Source organism: Symphalangus syndactylus, chromosome 18, assembly GCF_028878055.3.
Source record: "Symphalangus syndactylus isolate Jambi chromosome 18, NHGRI_mSymSyn1-v2.1_pri, whole genome shotgun sequence".
NCBI lineage: Eukaryota > Metazoa > Chordata > Mammalia > Primates > Hylobatidae > Symphalangus > Symphalangus syndactylus.
Window position 1 is genome coordinate 56019104 of NC_072440.2, and position 13613 is coordinate 56032716.

The 13613-nt window shown below is 48.5% G+C and overlaps 1 protein-coding gene across 5 annotated transcripts in view; it reads left to right on the forward strand.

Moving 5' to 3' along the window:
- USP18 (ubiquitin specific peptidase 18) overlaps nt 1-13613 on the forward strand; it is a 28185-nt gene that overhangs the window by 7926 nt on the left and 6646 nt on the right. For 2 of the 5 annotated variants that reach the window (XM_055251704.2, XM_063623308.1), the window contains 6 exons: nt 257-519; nt 2872-2968; nt 4479-4624; nt 10259-10338; nt 10892-11038; nt 12793-12888. In XM_055251704.2, the coding sequence (XP_055107679.2) occupies nt 363-519; nt 2872-2968; nt 4479-4624; nt 10259-10338; nt 10892-11038; nt 12793-12888 (723 nt within the window). In that variant the 5' untranslated portion in view covers nt 257-362. Of the gene's footprint in view, nt 1-256; nt 559-2834; nt 2969-4478; nt 4625-10258; nt 10339-10891; nt 11039-12792; nt 12889-13613 lie in introns of all 5 variants that reach the window. The other 3 variants (XM_063623309.1, XM_063623311.1, XM_063623310.1) reach the window with 2 other exon arrangements.

A 13613-nucleotide genomic window follows, 5' to 3' on the forward strand; every position in this document is an offset into this window, starting at 1 on the left:
CGCGCTTCCCTGTCTTTTCCCAAGAGGGCGCTCCCGGTTAGGATTTGGCAGTCCGCTCTGAGGATGAATGGAAACGCCTGGGACGCAGGGTAGGGGATGTGTAGCCTAGCTGTCATTTCCAGCCTAGAGCTCTATGAGTCAGTCTCCGCAAACATTTATCTCCCTCTGAGACCTGCTCTTTGGCATCAGAACGGATTACAATGAATACACATTCCTCCTTCTCTAATCCCTACCTACCCGCATTGTATTTTCACAGAGATTCCATCGTGCCTGGCTCACATAAGCTCTTCCTGGAAGTGAAGTCGTGCTGTCCTGAACGCGGGCCAGGCAGCTGTGGCCTGGGGGTTCTGGAGTGATCACGAATGAGCAAGGTGTTTGGGCTCCTGAGACAAACCTGGCAGTCCATCCTGGCTGCGTCTCCGCAGTCCCCGGCAGATCTTGAAGAAAAGAAGGAAGAAGACAGCAACATGAAAACAGAGCAGCCCAGAGAGCGTCCCAGGGCCTGGGACTACCCTCATGGTCATTAGACACCTCCCATTTTCCTCTTCTTGACTGCATGTAAATGTTCGGCTCACCCCGTCTGCTCTGAAGCAGCAGAGCTTTGTGTTTGATGGCTCCTGGTTTCCTGTGCCTGAGTTTCTGCATCTTTTAGATGGGGATACAGCCTGGGCCATAGTGAAACCCTATCTGTAAAAAAACAAAAACAAGGTCGGGCACAGTGGCTCACGCCTGTAATTCCAGCAGTTTGGGAGGCCGAGGCAAGTGAATCATGAGGTCAGGAGTTTAAGAGCACCCTGGCCAAAATGGTGAAACCCGGTCTCTACTAAAAATACAAAAATTAGCCGGGTGCAGTGGCAGGTGCCTGTAATCCCAGCTACTTAGGAGGCTGAGGCAGGACAATTGCTTGAACCTGGGCAGCAGAGGCTCCACTGCACTCCAGCCTGGGTGACAGAGTGAGACTCTGTCTCAAACAAAAAAATGGGGGTAATAATAGTACCAAGCACATAGGGTTGTTGGGAGGATTAAATGGGGTCATCTGTGGAAACTGCTTTAAGCCAGTGCTGGGCATCTAGAAGCACTTAGCATTAGTTCCCATCTTTACTGCTACCTTTTTACGGGTCTGTCTGGAAGCAATGTGCTCCTGATAGTCTGGAGCAGAAATCTGTGCTCACCTGCGACCCCAGATTGTTACTTTCTTACTGTCCTATCTCATAAGCCAAAGCCCTCTCCCCAAGAATCCTGAGATTAGTGGTACTTCCTCCCTCTTAAATTGCTTACCTTGTGGGGTCTGCTGAGCCTGAGGTTGGGTTGGAAAAGAGGAGGTTGGTTGCTAGGGGTCAGACAAATGTTACCTTTTGTTTTTCTCGTATTCTTCTAAGTTCCTTCTGCCTTTCAGCCTCTCAGGGTGACACTGGATTAGGCGAATCTTCCCCAAAGTAACCGTCTGATTTATTTCCTGCCTCCCTGTAGTGGGGACTAGGCAGAGACCTCTCCACTGGAGTCTGACATAGACAAACTGGGGAGTCCCTCTTATCCCTGAGCCCCACAGATGCACATTTGGACTTAGCTCCGTGGAGAACGATTTGAATGAGAGGAAGCCATATTCTCAGTTATGCTTTCTCTAATGTTTCTTTTTCTCTCCCAACAATTGCTCATACTACTCATTTGGCAGTGAGTAATAGACACTTTTGGTGACATCTCACTTTTCCTAATGGACTATATTAAAACTTTTCTTGTTATCAAACTCTTTTTTTTTTTTTTTTTGTGAGTTGGAGTTTTGCTGTGTCGCCTAGGCTGGAATGCAGTGGCACGATCTTGGCTCACTGCAACCTCTGCCTGCCAGGTTCCAGCAGTTCTCCTTCCTCAGCCTCCCGAGTAGCTGGGATTACAGGCATGCACCACCACACCTGGCTAATTTTCGTATTTTTAGTAAATATGAGGTTTCACCATGTAGGCCAGGCTGGTATCGAACTCCTGACCTCAAGTGGTGTTCCCGCCTCGGCCTCTCAAAGTGCTGGGATTACAGGTGTGAGCCACTGTGCTTGGCCCTTCTTGTGACAGAGCTTTTTAAAGGTTCATGTTTGATATCTTCTCTCTGATTTGTTTGCAAGCTGAGTGAACACTTTGTACTTGAGAGACTTTACAGGACTTCATGTCCTTAGTAGCTTTAAGAAAAACATTAGATTTTTGTCAACTTCTTTTTTTTTTTTTTTGAGACAGAATTCCACTCTTGTTGCCCAGGCGCTGGAGTGCAGTGGCGCGATCTTGGCTCACTGCAACCTCCATCTCCTGGGTTCAAGCAATTCTCCTGCCTCAGCCTCCCAAGGAGCTGGGATTACAGGCACCTGTCATGACGCCCGGCTGATTTTTGGATTTTTTTTTTTTTTTTTTTTGAGACAGAGGCTTGCTCTGTCACCCAGGCTGGAGTGCAGTGGCGCGTTCTCGGCTCACTGCAAGCTCCACCTCCCGGGTTCACATCATTCTCCTCCCTCAGCCTCCCGAGTAGCTGGGACTACAGGCGCCCGCCACCAGGCCTGGCTGATTTTTTTTGCATTTTTAGTAGAGACAGGGTTTCACCATTGTTAGCCAGGATGGTCTCGATCTCCTGACCTCGTGATCTGCCTGCCTCGGCCTCCCAAAGTGCTGGGATTACAGGCGTGAGCCACCGCACCTGACTGATGTTTGGATTTTTTTTGTAGAGACACGGTTTTACCATGTTGGCCAGGCTGGTCTCAAACTGCCGACCTCAGGTGATCCACCCACCTCGGCCTCCCAAAGCACTGGAATTACAGGCGTGAGCCACCATGCCCAGCCTTGTCAACTTCTTTACCTAGGCCTTGCCCTCAGCATTTTTTTCTCTTCCCCTTACAGGCCTGGTTGGTTTACACAACATTGGACAGACCTGCTGCCTTAACTCCTTGATTCAGGTGTTTGTAATGAATGTGGACTTCACCAGGATATTGAAGAGGTAAGACTGTTCTTCAGGCTGATAAATGTTTGTATTATTTCTCTTTTTTTTCTGAGATGGAGTCTCGCCCTGTTGCCCAGGCTGGAGTGCAGTGGCGCAATCTTGGCTCACTGCAAGCTCTGCCTTCCGGGTTCAAGCGATTCTCCTGCTTCAGCCTCCTGAGTAGCTGGGACTAGCCCGCCACCTCGCCTGGCTAATTTTTTTTTGTATTTTTAATAGAGACGGGGTTTTGCCGTGTTAGCCAGGATGATCTCGATCTCCTGACCTCGTGATCCGCCCACCTCAGCCTCCCAAAGTGCTGGGATTACAGGTGTGAGCCACCGCACCCGGCCTGTATTATTTCATTTTTAATATATTCCGTTATTCACAGTGACTTGGACTTTTTGAGATCTTCTCTCAAAAGCTGGCAGAGGAAAGATCGGCTTCTGCATATTCTGGCCTGCACATTATTTCTAAAACTTCTTAGGTTGGTCTGGGGTGCAGCTCAGGTATTGGTACCTTTTTTTTTTTTTTTTTTTTTTTTTTTTTTGAGATGAAGCCTCGCTCTGTCCCCAGGCTGGAGTGTGATGGTGCAACCTCGGCTCACTGGAATCTCCACCTCCTGGGTTCATGGGATTCTCCTGCCTCAGCCTCTCGAGTAGCTAGGATTACAGGTGCCCGCCACCACACCTGGCTAGTTTTTGTATTTTTAGTAGATACGAGTTTTCACCATGTTGGCCAGGCTGGTCTCGATCTCCTGACCTCAGATGATCTGCCCGCCTCAGCTTCCCAAAGTTCTGGGATTACAGGCGTGAGCTACTGTGCCCGGCCAGGTATTGGTACTTTTTAAAAGCCCTCTTTGGGTGATTTTAAATGCAGCCAGGATTGACAACAACTAACTTGGTTAAAAGACAGAGTTGGGACTAGACCAAAGTCGGAGGAATAAGTCAGTGGGAGTCCACACCCCTCCTTCCACCAACACTCACACAATGCACTCTCTCCCTCTGTCTCTCTCTCTCACTCCTTTCCTGCCCTGTGCTCTCTCCTTTTTCATTAAATGAATCATTGCCAGACCACACAGACAGCCTTTCATGTTGCCTTTCTTCCCAGGACCTAACCCAGCATGTGCCTCTGCAGTCTGGAGAGCTTTAGGCTGGACATTTTGCTGCTTGCCCGAGATGTGGAGTCAGGACCTCGTGCATCTGCCGTCTGCTCTAGCATTAGTGCTGAGCAGGGTGCAGAGGGGCCAAGGCAGCAGTCGTGCTGATCCCCCTCTCTAGAGGGTCCCCTGTAGAGCAGATTCACTCACATGGTGCTTCTCAACCTTGACCACACATTGAAATAATCTGAGCAACTGAAAAATTCTGATAACTCCCCGCCCCCACCCCCACCCCCTGACCCAGAATTCTGGTTTAATTTGTATGGGAGTGGCCTGGATATGAAGATTTAAAATTTCTCCCAAGTGATTCCAGTGTGCACCTAGCTTTGAGAACTACATGTAAGGAGGTTTCTGGCTGTTCTTGTGTGGCAGGATCACAGTGCCCAGGGGAGCTAATGAGCAGAGGAGAAGCGTCCCTTTCCAGATGCTTCTGCTGCTGGAGAAGATGCAGGACAGCCGGCAGAAAGCAGTGCGGCCCCTGGAGCTGGCCTACTGCCTGCAGAAGTACAACGTGCCCTGTAAGATACCCTCCTACTGGGCTCCTGGCTGCTGATCCAAAGGGGGTGGGAAGCTTACAGAGAGAGTGAAGAGAGGAACTAATGGGCAGTGAAGCAACAAGAAGCAAGTTAGGTAGCCTGGACCCCTCAGATTACAGAGACATTTGTGTAAGAGGCACACGTCTTTGGAGGTGCAGAATTGATATTATTTATGGACACTTTACTTCCATATCTACCCTTTTTCTGCCTCTCAGTAGAGTAAGTGAAGGCATCTCCTTCAAGCTTATTCCACCACAGTTAGGGAACTGCAGGAAAACAGAATAAAGGAATAAAAAAGAGAAAACCTTCTACAAAATAATTCACAAATAGGTTAGGTGTTTTTTTATAGCTATATTGAGATGTGCATCACATGCTGTAAAATTCATCCGTTTAAAAACATACAATTCAAAGGTTTGTAGTGTATTCACAGAGTTGTGCCTCCATCATCACAATCTAATTTCATAACATTTTCATCACCCCCAAAAGAAATCCCACACTTACGGGTTTTCCCTTGTGTATAATACATTGCTTTTCTCTTGCTGCTTTCAGAATTCTTTGTCTTTAACTTTTGAAATTGATTACAATGTGTCTTGATGTGGGTTGCTTTAGATCAGTCTTATTGGTGTACTTTGGGCTTCCTGGATGTGGATTTCGATTTCCTTCCCTGGGTTGGGAAGTTTTCAGTCATTATAGGTATGTGTTGCTTACCAACAGAGATACGTTCTGAAAATGCATCAGAAGGTGAATTTGTCATTGTGTGGACATCATGGAGTGGACTTACACAAACTTAGATGGGACAGCCTACTACACAGCTAGGCTGCATGCTATGGCCACTGTGCTAATGTGGTCTGCCATTGACTGAAATGTTGATCTGCAACTCGTGACTGTTATTTCTTTGGATCAGCTTTCTGTCTCTTCTCACTCTCCTTCTGGGACTCTGATAATGCCTATTTTGGTCTGCTTGATGTCCCCTAACTCTCTTAAGATATCTTCACTCTTTTTCATTCTTTTTCCTTTTTGCTCCTCTGAATGATTTCCAGTGACCTATCTTCTAGTTTGCTAATCCTTTCTTCTGCTTGATTTAGTCTGTTGAGCTTCTCTTTTGAGCTCTTATTTCAGTTATTGTATTCTTTAGCTCTATTATTTCTTTTGAACTTTTTTCTGTCTCTTTGCTGAAATTCTTACTTTGTTCATGCATTGCTGTCCTAGACATGGTAAGCATCTTCATGATCATTATTTTGAATTGTCTGTAAGGTAAGTCACTTATCTTCATTTCACTGGGGGCATTTTCTGGAGATTTATCTTGTTCTTTTGCTTGAAACATATTTCTCTGTTTCTTCATTGTTCTTGATTCTCTGTTATTTTCTGTACTTTAGTTAAGAAAAATACCTCTCCCAGGCTAGGCGCGGTGGCTCACGCCTGTAATCCCAGCACTTTGGGAGGCCGAGGCGGGTGGATCACGAGGTCAGGAGATGGAGACCATCCTGGCTAACACGGTGAAACCCCATCTCTACTAAAAATACAAAAAATTAGCCGGGTGTGGTGGCGGGTGCCTGTAGTCCCAGCTACTCGGGAGGCTGAGGAAGGAGAATGGCGTGAACCTGGGAGGCGGAGCTTGCAGTGAGCCGAGATCGCGCCACTGCACTCCAGCCTGGGCCATAGAGCGAGAATCCATCTCAAAAAAAAAAAAAAGAAAAAAGAAAAAAAAGAAAAATACCTCTCCCAGTCTTGTCCCACTGGCCTTGTATAAGAGACGAACTTACCAATTAGCCCTGCCAGACACTCGGAGCACCTCTTGACCCTTTGTGTTGTCCAAACTGTCATCTATGTTCTTAGCGGCCCTCAGGAGATTAGAATGTGTCAAGTCCTGTCAGTGCCCCAGACAGGGGAGATAGAAACCAGCCCCTTGAGGTGCAGCTGGAGATGTTGGGGCATTGAATGTGTGTTCTAGTTTATTCTATCCTCAGGGAAAAGCTGGGAGCATGAGTTTATCTGCCAGTTGCTCTGCAAAATGCTGGACAGAGGATCTGTGGCAAGTGCCTGCACTCGTGTTTAAACTGCACACTCCTTCATGCATTGTTTTACTCTTTGTCACCCCCAGGGGCCTAGCGAATGCTGGCTCCTCTCTGCTTAGAGACGGACAGGTTAGTTGGAAGCTTGATGCTATCTGTCGAGCAAACCAGTGGGAGCAGCTGTGGAAGTGCTCACCTGCCTGTTCAGGGTCTCAGAGGAGCACTGGTTCCTGCTCTGTCAGCTCCCAGATGCATGGAAACCCCAGGGCAGCAGCTGCACTGTGCAGACAAACTCCTTCTAGGGAGAAGATGGGAGCCGGGCCTTTTTGCCTGTTCACGCTGCACTGGGCCTGGGAGGATGTTCTTTGGTCTCATGCCCCTGTGGGACTCACAAATACAGAGCCTTGTCAGCTCCCAAAGCTCGGTGATTGAGGAGCTAGACCTTCATTTGAGAGGGGTGAATGTTGTGTACTCAGTGTGTGAAGTTAGAGACCTGACTTTATCGTAGAGCAGGGGGTGGGAGAAGGCATGGGACTTGCCCACAGGCCTGTCCAGACTCCTGGAAATCTATTGTTTACCTGCCTCATTGGCTCCAGGTGCAGGCCAGTTATTAATAGAAGCCCATCCCTCGGGCAACAGCTAGGAGAGCCCACAGACATATCCTACCAGGGAGTAACTGGGAGCCTGGCATTTCTGCCTGTTTGCTCTGTGCTGAGCACAGGAGCACAGCTGCTGGAAGTGCTCACGTGCCCATTTAAAACTGCCTCTTTGCCCTCTGTGGTCGCAGAGGATTCATAACTGCTGACCCATGTCTGCTCCCAGAGCTAGGTGACCTAGCAGCCAAGCCCTTGAGTGGGAACTGCAAAAGCTGGGGCTGCCTGTGTGTGGTCCAAACCCTCCCCTCTCCAGGAGAAAGCTGGGAGTAGCGATTCCTTCCTCGCAGTAAGGTACTGTGTCTAGGGTGGGGCTTGTGGTGGAGTGTGTCTCGGCTTTTCCAACCCATTGTGATGTGGGTGTTCTCCCCATTGCCCCCTGTGCAGGCCTCTCTCAGCTAGTTTCTGGGTTTCTTTCAGAGGGAGTTGATCTGTGTGTAGATGAGAGTTTTACCGTGCGTCCATGGGAGAAGGGAGCACCAGGAGCCTCCTCCTCTACCATCTCGCTTATGTCACCCTCTGTGATTCTTTTTATATGTAGTTGAATTTGATTCACTAATATTTTGTTGAGGAATTTTGCATTTATGTTCACGGGAGATACTGGTTTTTAGGTTTTTTTCTTATAATGTCTGTCTGGTTTTGGTGTTAGGATAATGCTGGCCTCAGAGAATGAGTTAGGAAGTGTTCTCCCTGCTTTTGTCTTCTGGAAGAGGTTGTAGGGAATTGGTATAATTTTTCCCATAAATGTTTGGTAGAACCCATCGTTCACTAGTGAACCCATCTGGGTGTAACTGAGTACTCTCATTTTCTAAGAGATAGTTTCATTAGTTTTCTTATGATTTTCTTTTCACTTCTCCTCTTCCCATCCCTCACCCCTCACCGAGGCCGTGTTTCCTGCTTCCTGTTAGCCCTTTAAAAATGCAAATATCACCTTTCGCCTACCCCTCTCCAGACATTCCCTGCTGGGCAAAAGGAAGAATCTGTAAATGGAGGTAGGCTGATGGAGGTTTGATTGAGAACAGGGCAAGTTCTTCCAGCTGATCTTTCCTGAGACTTGGCAGTAGATTTGCAGCCCAAAGCATCCCCACCAGGGAACTCTCCCTGACAGGGGGTGGCTTAGAAACTTCCACCCTCTAGGGGTTTGTCTTTCACCCACTAGGAAAGCATGGAGAAAGCATGTCCACTCGGCCACTTTTATAATTTACTTCTGCCCGGAAAGGTGCCAACTCAACTACTGGGAACTTGATAACTGCCCAGTAGAAAACTGCCATTGCTTACTTATGACAACACACCTTATGAAAATGCCCCTCTCTCCTCCAAAGGAGAAATGGCACATTAAAAGGCAGGATGTGTCTTGCTCCTTCCCCCAAGCTGGCTTCAGAATAAATTCACGTTTGTATATAAAACCTTTTGTATCACATTTTTTTTTTTTTTTTTTTTTTTTTTTTTTTTTTTTTTTTTGAGACGGAGTCTCGCTTTGTCACCCAGGCTGGAGTGCAGTGGCGCAATCTCGGCTCACTGCAAGCTCCGCCTCCCGGGTTCACGCCATTCTCCTGCCTCAGCCTCTCCGAGTAGCTGGGACTACAGGTGCCCGCCACCACGCCCGGCTAATTTTTTGTATTTTTAGTAGAGACGGGGTTTCACCGTGGTCTCGATCTCCTGACCTCGTGATCCGCCCGCCTCAGCCTCCCAAAGTGCTGGGATTACAAGCGTGAGCCACCGCGCCCGGCTCACATTTTTTTTTGTATCAGAGTTAGTTGAACTCTACACACGGTGAGCAGCTCATCAGCTTTTCGGCTGCATGGGTGCTGTGTTCAGCTTTCCTTCCATCCTCAGTCTGGAGAACCTCAATCATCCTAGCTCCAGGTTTATGGATTCTTTCTTTTGCCAGCTCTAATCTGCTATTGACCTCCTCTAGTACATTTTTCATTTCAGTTATTGTTCTCCTCAACTCAAGAATTTCTGCTTGGTTCTTTTTTTATCGTTTTTTTCTTTATTGATACTTTTTATTTGGTGAGGCAGCATTTTCATACTTTCTTTTACTTCTTTTGACATGGTTTTCTTTAGTTCTTTGAACATATTATAACAGCTAAAGTCTTTGTTTAGTAAGGCCAACATCTAGGGCTTCTCAGTGAAAGGTTCTACTGATTGCTGTTTTCCCGTGTGTGGCCATACTTTTCTGTTTCATTGTATGTCTTGTCTCTTTTGTTGGAAAATGAACATTTTAGATAACGTAAGGTGGCAACACTGGACATCAGAGATCCCCACAGCAGGGTTTGTTGTTGCTGCTGTTTTATTGTTACTGGGCAGTTCATGATTCTATATTCGCCTTCATCGCTTTCTTGCATGTGGCCTTGTGGTCAGCCAGAGGGGAGGGATCGGAGCCTTCTCAGGTCTTACTTGGGCATGCGCCTGGCCTTCTAGATCCTCAGGAATGTATCAGTGCTTTTCAAAGTCCCTATGGACATCTCATTACCCAGGCTGAGTGCAGTGGTGACATCACAGCTCACTGTAGCCTCAGCATCCTGGGCTCAAGTGATCCTCCTGCTTCAGCCTCCCAAGTAGCTCTGACTACAGGCGTGCACCACTACTCTCAACTAATTTTTTAAATTTTTTATAGAGATGGAGTCTTGCTATGTTGCCCAGGCTGGTCTCAAACTCCTGAGTTCAAGCGATCCTCCCACCTTGGCCTCCCGAAGTGTTAAGATTATAGGCATGAGCCACTACACCTGGCACTGGAGCTTAAGTTTTAAGAGGCATTCTCAAAAATCAATACCAAACTTACTGTTCGTTTATTGATCACTTCTTCTGTAGAGCCAACTTAGCCTTGCAGTGGGGTGGAGGGCTAGGAAGAGACAAAGTGATGAGTGTTCATGTGTGTCTAAGTACCAGGGCATGAGAAGCGACTCTGAAGGCCTCACTAATTGGCTGTTCCTTTTCTCTGTGGCCAGTGTTTGTCCAACATGATGCTGCCCAACTGTACCTCAAACTCTGGAACCTGATTAAGGACCAGATCACTGATGTGCACTTGGTAAGAACCTAGAACCAGAGCACTCGGAAGCTTAAGATGCTGCTCATTTCACTCATTCAGCTGTTGTTCCTGTAGTGTATAGACGAATAAAAGAGTTAATCCCCTGTAATCCCAGCACTGTGGGAGGCTGAGGCGGGTGGATCACGAGGTCAGGAGATCGAGACCATCCTGGCTAACACGGTGAAACCCCGTCTCTACTAAAAAATACAAAAAAATGAGCCGGGCGTGGTGGCGGGCGCCTGTAGTCCCAGCTACTCAGGAGGCTGAGGCAGGAGAATGGCGTGAACCCCGGAAGTGGAGCTTGCAGTGAGCCGAGATCGTGAGGATCGCACCGCTGCTCTCCAGCCTGGGTAACAGAGCGAGACTCCATCTCAAAAAAAAAAAAAAAAAGTTAATTCACATAAAACACTTATCACAATTTCATAGTATTGTTACTGGTATTATTTTGCACCTTTGTGAGGGGCTTCTGTCTCTTGGCTCCACCTTCTGGCAGTTGGCCTGACCTGGCTTATGGTGGTGTTCCCATCTCACCCCTCCGCTCTCCCTCTTGCAGGCGGAGAGGCTGCAGGCCCTGTATATCATCCAGATGAAGGACTCCTTGATTTGCCTTGACTGTGCCATGGAGAGTAGCAGAAACAGCAGCATGCTCACCCTCCCACTTTCTCTTTTTGATGTGAACTCAAAGCCCCTGAAGACACTGGTAAGGGGATTCTCTTGGTATTTGCTGCCCCCATATGTGTTAGTCCATTTTCTGTTGTTATAACTCAATATCTGAGACTAGGTAATTTATTTCTTACAGTTCTGGAGGCTGGGAAGTCAAGGTTGAGGGGCTACACCTGGTGAGGGCCTGCTTGCTGGTGGGGACTCTCAGAGTCCTGAGGCGAGGCAGTGCAGGGCATCACATGGCGAGGGGGCTGAGCGTGCTAATGTGCCAGCTCAAGTCTCTCTTCCTCTTCGTATGAAGCCACCACTCCCACTCCCAGGATAACACATTAACCCATTAATCCATGAGTGGATTAATTCATTTATGAGGGCTTTGCCCTCATGACGCAATAACCGCGCCCCCGCCTTTTTTTTGGAGACAGAGTCTTCCTCTGTTGCCCAGGCTGAAGTGCAGTGGCACAATCTCAGCTCACTGCAACCTCCGCCTCCGGTGTTAAGCGATTCTCCTGCCTCAGCCTCCCAAGTAGCTGGGATTACAGGTGCCCGCCACCATGCCTGGCTAATTTCTGTATTTTTAGTAGAGATGGGGTTTCACCATGTTGGCCAGGCTGGTCTGAAACTCCTGACTTCAAGTGATCCACCTGCCTCAGCCTCCCTGGGATTACAGGCATAAGCCACCTTGCCCTCCCCAATTATCTCTCGAAGTCACCACCTTTCCATACAGCCACACTGGGGATTCAGTTTCAACCTGGGTTTTGGGGAGGACAAACCCTCAAACCATCACACCACACAGCACAGTGTGGCCAATTACCCCTTGCCTCTTTGATCACAATCTCTGGCTTCTGAAAAGTCACTCATTTCATTTTCATGGCTCTGGCCAATTTCTCCTTTGTTTTGCAAAAAATGTTTTTCCCTCCTACCTCCACTTCCCTCATATTGCTCCCTTAATAGGAGCCCCCTCCTGTTTTGTTCCTCCAGTCAGTAGGTGCCCTTTGAGATCCTGCCAAGTGGACCACAGCAGGCCAGGCATTAAGGGGGATATGAGGAGAACCAGAAGAAAAGCTGAAACCCTCAGCTGTGAAGTGTGGGGAGGCTGTACCTGATACAGTTTGGGTCTGTGTCCCTGCCCAAAAATCTCCTGTTCAATTGTAATCCCCAGTATTGCAGGTAAAGCCTGGTGGAAGGAGATTGGATCATGGGGGAGGGTTTCTCATGAATGGTTTGGCACCATCCCCCGTGGTACTGTCTTTGTGACAAGTGAGTTCTCATGAGATCTGGTTGTTTAAAAGTGTGGAGCCAGGCTGGGTGTGGTGACTCACACCCATAATCCCAGCACTTTGGGAGGCTGAGGTGGGTGGATCACCTGAGGTCAGGAGTTTGAGACCAGCCTGGCCAACATAGTGAAACCCTGTCTCTACTAAAAACATAAAAAATTAGCTGGGCGTGGTGGCGCAGCCTGTAGTCCCAGCTACTTAGGAGGCTGAGGCGGGAGAATCGCTTGAACCCGGGAGGCGGAGGTTGCAGTGAGCCGAGATCGCGCCCCTGCACTCCAGCTCCCCACTTGGTCTCTTGCACCTGCTCTTCCCAGGTAAGATGCCTGCTCCTGCTCCCCAGAAGCAGATGCTGCCATGCTTCCAGTCAGCCTGCAGAACCATGAGCCAATCAAACTTCTTTTCTTATAAATTACCCAGTCTCAGCTATTGTCTCACAGCAGTGTGAGAACAGACGAATATAGTACTCTAGGTGGGAAATACCAGCGCTGCTTTTTCCTTGTTCTCTTGGGTGGGACAGGAGGACGCCCTGCACTGCTTCTTCCAGCCCAGGGAGTTATCAAGCAAAAGCAAGTGCTTCTGTGAGAACTGTGGGAAGAAGACCCGTGGGAAACAGGTACTCATTCCCTAAATCAGACTCAGCTGTCCCTCGGTGCCTATGGGGGATTTGTTCCAGGACCCCTGCTTTTACCAAAATCCACACACACTCAAGTCACACCCAGTCGGCCCTGTGGAACCCACGTATAGGAAAGGTCAGTCCCTCATCTATGCGGTTGTGCATCTGGGATACCGTATTTTTGATGAGCATTTGGTTGCAGATGTGGAACTCGTACCTATGGGGGAGGGCAGACTGTATTTATTTACAACAATTTGTGTATAAGTGGACCCACACAGTACAAACCCGTGCTGTTCAGGGGTCATCTGTCCTTCACTAGTCTGGGGTTGCCCCCCGTGGATTTCCTGATAGAATCATCAGAGGCCCTGAGGACACCCCGTGGTGGGTGAGAAAGGGAATCTGGGTCTGGCTAGTATCTGGGACGCTGGGGTTCTGGTATCTAGAGCCCTGGATGTGGCTTCTCATGGTCGCATCACTGAGAGGGACTGCAGGAGGGGGCCTTAGAGCAGCTGGCAGGGCGTTTACCTTGGGGCGAGACCAGCTCCCTGGAGCAGACGCGGTGGCTCCCTGGGTCCTGGTATCTGTGCAGAGCCCTGTGCCCTTGTGCCTCTTGTAGGGGGCCACATGGTGGTAGAAGAGCCAAGTTTTGCATTATTCTCAGAGGAGCTCAGCAGATTCAGTGAACAGGAGCCTTGAACTCCATGATGTCACCCTGTTCCCCTCCT